Source organism: Aplysia californica, unplaced genomic scaffold (assembly GCF_000002075.1).
Source record: "Aplysia californica isolate F4 #8 unplaced genomic scaffold, AplCal3.0 scaffold00491, whole genome shotgun sequence".
Taxonomy (NCBI): Eukaryota; Metazoa; Mollusca; class Gastropoda; order Aplysiida; family Aplysiidae; genus Aplysia; species Aplysia californica.
Genome location: NW_004797761.1, coordinates 437804 through 443697, shown reverse-complemented (window position 1 = coordinate 443697; position 5894 = coordinate 437804). Strand labels below are relative to the sequence as shown.

Sequence of the window (5894 nt, the reverse complement as noted above, 5' to 3'; positions counted from 1 at the left end):
AAAAAAAAATATATATATGGCCTTCTGGGAGGAATAAAACGTAAAAAAATAATTTTAAAAAACAAACAACAGAACCAGTTATGCACTGGACCAACTGGTTTCTTTGCCTAATATTGCTTTCTGATTACAAGTCACCCACAAATGTTTCAAACAGGTGAAGACAACACTTTGCTCAGCAGGAAGAAATAATGGTTTGACACTCAAGACACCGCTCGTACTCGTGTGCTTGTGTTAACGTACGAACAAACATACGCACACACACAAATAACACACACACACCACACCACATAACACGTGCATGCATGTACTCATGTTTACTCTCACAGGTGGAATTAAAACGTTACTTTTCAAGAGTGATAGAGTCTGTGATGGTGAACGTTCCAGAGAGGACGTTGGACGGCACCTGTTTCTTCTGATTTGGCTGTTGACCACCACAAAACAGACTCATCCCACCAGCTTTAATTACCCATTTCCCACCTTGCCAAAACGCCATGGACTCCGGGTACATCGAAAAACGGCGTGAGATCGTTTGCTTGGAGGCAATGAGGATCCGGTCAAAGTAGGCCAACTGTAGTTGTGGTACGGGCAAGGACTTGTCATTCCAGCTGATGTAACATTGGAGGACTTCTTCGCCGTCAACGTCACCCTCATTTGTAATGTCCACCTGGACACTCAGACTATCTCCTGCCTTGATTGTTGTGTTGTACATCAGATCAGAGAAATTGAACTGGGTGTAGGAGAGGCCATAGCCAAACGGATACAAGGGATTGCCTCTGAAGTAGCGATACGTTCTACCCTCCATGGAGTAGTTGACCATCGGTGGAATCTGCGTACTGTACAGGGGCCAGGTGTTGGGAAGTCTGCCTGCCGGGGAAGAATACGGCCCGGTGTTGGTGAGAACATTGTACAGGGCCTTCCCAGTAGACTGTGCGGGAAAGAAACATTCCATGATGGCTACCACGCGGTCTGACTGGTCGGCAAACGTAATGTTGAGAGGACTGGCAGAGAAGAGAAGCAGAATGATCTTAGCGTCACCGCTGTTGTCTAGAACATCCAGAAGAAGTTCCTTCTGATGTCCTGCCAGCTCGACATCCGGCCTGTCGTTTGCCTCACTTTCAACAGCTTGACCAGTACCCAGGGCGACAAATACCAGTTCCGTATCTTTCACTATAGCAGGCACGGCAGCTTTGTTGTACTGTGTACATGGTGTGTTGTCTTTGCATACTTGTCCGTACTTGGCGTTGGGGTACAGAGTCTTCACTGCGTCCAAAGGAGTTGTGAAGAAAGATTTGTCTTGGCGAGGGTAATAGTCACCATTCAGTTGTTCTGCATTGTCACTCATTGGTCCTATGATAGCAACTTTACTGAACTTTCCTTTCTGCAAAGGTAAAATGCCGCCCTGGTTTTTTAACAGTACGAAAGACTTCATGGCGGCTGTGACAGCCAGCTGTTGGTGTTCGGCAGATTCGATCTGATCCATACCCAGCTTGGCGTAAGGGTTATCTTTTTCCGGGTCAAACTCCCCGAGCCTCATGCGTGTGTAAAACAGTGGTTTGACTCTTTCCCTCACCAGATCCTCAGACAGTTTTCCCTGTTGAATAGCATCTACTATAGACATATAAACCGGTGTGGGGAGATTGTATGAAAGTTCTAGATTCGTACCAGCGTTAACACAGGCCACCACAGCATCCACGCTATTATTACAATATTTATGTTTCGAGATGACATTTTCGATGGCAGCTTCGTCGCTGACGACATAGCCCTTGAAGTTCCATTCTGTACGCAGGATGTCTGTAAGCAGTTTTTTGTTTGCGCATGCCGGGACACCGTTCACACTGTTGTAGCTGCACATGACGCTGTAGGTACCGGCCTCTACACATTTTTTGAAGGCGGGCAGAAAGGTCATCCTCCAGTCTGTGTCAGAGACGATAGCGTCAAAGGAGGCCCTTGACACCGGTATGTTGTCAGGCCCTCCATGAACGTCAAAATGTTTGCATCCAGCGCTGGTCATTATGAACCTTGAGTCTTCACCTTGGATACCAATGACAAATTTTTGTACCAGATTTCCAGTCAGGTAAGGGTCCTCGCCGTATGTCTCTTGATTCCTGCCCCACCTAGGATCTCTCAAGATATTGATGACCGGACTGAAGCAACTCATACCAGTGTGAGTGGCAAAGATACCCCTTTTGACAAAGTCGTTGTGTTTGGCTCGCACTTCTTGACCTGTCGCTCGGGCAACGTGGTACAGAATATCCGGGCTGAAAGTGGCCGCCAAACCAATTGCTTGAGGAAAGCCCGTTGCATTCTCAACAGCATCTACATCACCTCGCAAACATTCTGTGTCCCACTGATAAGACCCAATGCCCAATCTTGGAATGGCCGGGGCTGGACCTCCAATCTCTTTGGTTCCGCCCCTGGCCATCTGTACCTGAATCTCCTCCAGGGTCAGTCTGGACACGAGATCGTCCACGCGCTCATCCCACGACAAGCTGGTGTTCTGGAACGGGAAGTCGCCGAACTGTGCCTGGTCCTCATCAATGTTCATGTGTCTGATTGTGTTAGAATGGCTAGGCCTGTAGAGTCTTGAGCTAGTGGCTATATGGCTTGACAGAGCAGCAGTGAGTATAAGAAGACTTATACCATACGGGAGTCTTGACAACATGGTCCTCTTTATTGTTTTTGTTAGCGCATTCGGAATCTGTTTTCAAAAAAGAAATATAAAAACAGAAACGTATTTCCTTAAGCACAATGTTAATAACCTTGCTGATTAAATACATGTATGAAGAAACAGTTGAGATAACATCCATGAAAGTTGCTTTAAAGTGGTAATCCATTCCTACCAAAGTAATGTTTCTAAGATAAAATCAGAAATAAATCGAATTCCCTTTTTTCAAGAAAAAATAGCTGAAATTCGTATAGAATCAGCCTCTTTACATACTGGTTAATCTCAACTTTTATACAACTTAAGAAGGAGCATAATTAGATATATCTACAGGTGAAAAACCTGGAAAGGTTGCACTGAGTCACTTTCTCATAAATGCACGGTACATGTACGTGCAAAGAAAGCAAATTTGAGTGATTTGAACTACCTTGTTTCTTACTTTTTCACATACCGGCACATCCAAACTCGGTAAAATAACATACTATTGTCTTTTTACAAATCTCGTTACCCAAATATTTCGGTAGATTTGGCCAATTCAAAATTTATCAAATTTTAATGATTCTTTAACCTTATGGTGTTCTTAAAGTGTTTCTCACAGAAAAAGGGTTATGAATAACACTTTGGATCAACACACATACACGAAAAAACAAAAACAAAACCCAGTAAGCATAACATTCATTTTCGTGTTAAATCCACAAAACAAGTATATTATTTGGTCAGCCTTTAAACTGTTCCCAATGAATAGCAATTCTAGGGCACCATCTTAAGAATGAAACGACTTTTGGAAAATACTTTAGACAACAGATATCAAAGTATTCCAAAGATTTGATTTTAAACATGTATTTCTTTGACTTAATAAGTAAAAAGTGGCTTGCATCCCACCATGAGTAAGCCACGTTTTCACGTCAATTTTGTTAAATGTGTGAAACTGAAGAAGTGGATGAACTAGTGATTATGGTAAATGTATTAAAATATAATGCATATTCTAGAAAATCTTATATAACATTAAATTTCGAGTTCTCAACCCATTTGGTGCGGTCCTATTGGAGGCTACACCCTGATAATCCAAATTCGGGTCAAAATTATGGATTTTGAGTTGTACCCTTTTTTAGCTTCTTCAGCCTCTCTTACAACTATTTCATCGCTTAAGAATCCCCTTAAACCTTATTTTCCCATACCTGGCATGTTAGTCACCACCATTTCCTTATAAAGTCAATCTTTTATTTTTTCATTACCCGTTTTCTCAAAACACGGTTTTTCTATACCGGTATACTTTTTTGAATTACTCCACCATTTTTCATCCAATCGTCAAGAAATTTTTCACAGAATGTAGAAAAATAAATTATGTAACACTAACAATTGTTCAGTTGAATTTTTTAATACATGACACAGATTTTTGTTGGTGTTGAATGGAGAGTGGATTTTTTACGGATTTCTTTTGCAAACTTGACTACTACCTCAGGAAAACAAATTCATTAAAATTTCCAAATTCGTTTTGTAAAATTTCAACAGACATATTTGTAGATCAATTGTATACTAACATGCATGCAAAAACAACACATATCCATGAACAAGAAGTGAGGTATTCATTACGTAAGGCATGTCAACAAATCCAATATGGCCGCTGTCTCCATGGCAATAAAACTTTGTTCTCAAATTTGATTCTGGATTTTGAGACTCCTTACTATGCTTGTTATAGGTATGAAATTGGGTAAAATTTGGTCAACTTATATGAGATGGCCTTCAGGTGTAGCCCTCCCCCCCCCCCCTTTTTAAATTTGCATGTCCCGCTTTTAAATAACGGCCTAGTGTTGATAGAGGGGTTAGATCCATACCCTTACACTATAGCCTGTTAGAAACTTCCCGTACTGCAAGGTCAGACATTACAATACACAGACGTTATTGTCAGCTTTATCTTCCCTGTAACAAAACAGTGTCCACCATTTACCTTGGGGGTGTATGGAATCAGAGAAAGATAGCTCAATACCAACAGTCTTCACTCTCCATGGTCAAAATCCAAACTCTGTTGACTCTCCTGACCATATAATTCGTTTGGAGACTTTGCTTTGCGGTGTCATAAACCTTAAAACATCTTGTTTTTCTAATAAAAAACACACTTTAAATCATTTTGTCAGACTAACTTTGGATATACACAACCCGGTTTCTTTTACGTGTAAGTATATGGGATTTGTTAAAATACTTACCGACTACTACTGCACTAAAGCAAATCCTGTGCCAAACTGATAATGAGCTGCAACAGCACGACAATAAATAGCTGATATGAACAAGAACTTTATGTAGGCCAAATAGTTAGTTGTCATACTATTATCACGTGCTTGATCAGATACATTAGTTGTCATACTATTATCACGTGCTTGATCAGATACATTGATTTTGTTGCATTTCTTTCCTCTATATACTAACTCAAAAGATAACTTATAGTGGTTAACTACAACCTTTGACATAATCTGTGAATCTACAAAGACGAGTGTCCTTTTAAGAATTTGTATTGCAAAGCGCTGACTTCAAGACTCCTAGGAAAGAAAGTCCAAGCTCTCATTGCAAATGTGCTGCATACTGAGATAACAGAGGAGAACAGCACTACTATAGAATCAGCTTAACTTAACAATTATTGCTAGTCAAGGTTGATTATTTGTGTTTGTCAGTAGATTTCCGGATCAAAGAGATAAAACACAATAAGTCACCTGCTCTTGAAGGAATGTGTTTTTTTTATTGTGTTATACGACCCCATTTGTTCTTAATCTGTTCTCTTAATGTTCACAGCAGTGCTATATAAAGTTACGTGCATATTAGCAAATTCATAAATGAGCTAGCATTTTAAAACCTCGGACAGACAAGAGTGAACAAGCTATTATAGTACGTCTTAGTTAGATCTGGGGTTGGGTTGGGGTTGACCTCAGAAATTAAAAACATGTATGCCATCGGACACAGCCAGGTATCTGATTTTCGACAGAGGAAAGGCTGTAAGCCAAGGCGGAATCTAGTAAAGTGTCAGTGTGGTCAATAGGATTAAATGTAATATATGAAATACGGCCTTCTAAAATTATAATAGATACGACGTATTGTGGATTATTATGTAATTAACAAGAAATGAACATTAAATAGGATTACAGCTCGATTATAGATAGATAGATAGATAGATAGATAGATAGATAGATAGATAGATAGATAGATAGATAGATAGATAGATAGATAGATAGATAGATAGATC

At 40.2% G+C, this 5894-nt stretch overlaps 1 protein-coding gene across 1 annotated transcript; it reads right to left on the bottom strand.

Annotated features, from left to right (window-relative positions):
- Positions 1-89: 89 nt before the first annotated feature.
- On the bottom strand, positions 90-5102 carry LOC101854039 (probable beta-D-xylosidase 6). The gene is made up of 2 exons (XM_005105784.2): positions 4867-5102; positions 90-2698 (listed from the first exon to the last, which is right to left on the bottom strand). The coding sequence occupies exon 2, from the start codon at positions 2660-2662 to the stop codon at positions 341-343; it is 2322 nt and encodes a 773-aa protein (XP_005105841.1). The 5' UTR covers positions 2663-2698; positions 4867-5102; the 3' UTR covers positions 90-340.
- Between the last annotated feature and the right edge of the window lie 792 nt (positions 5103-5894).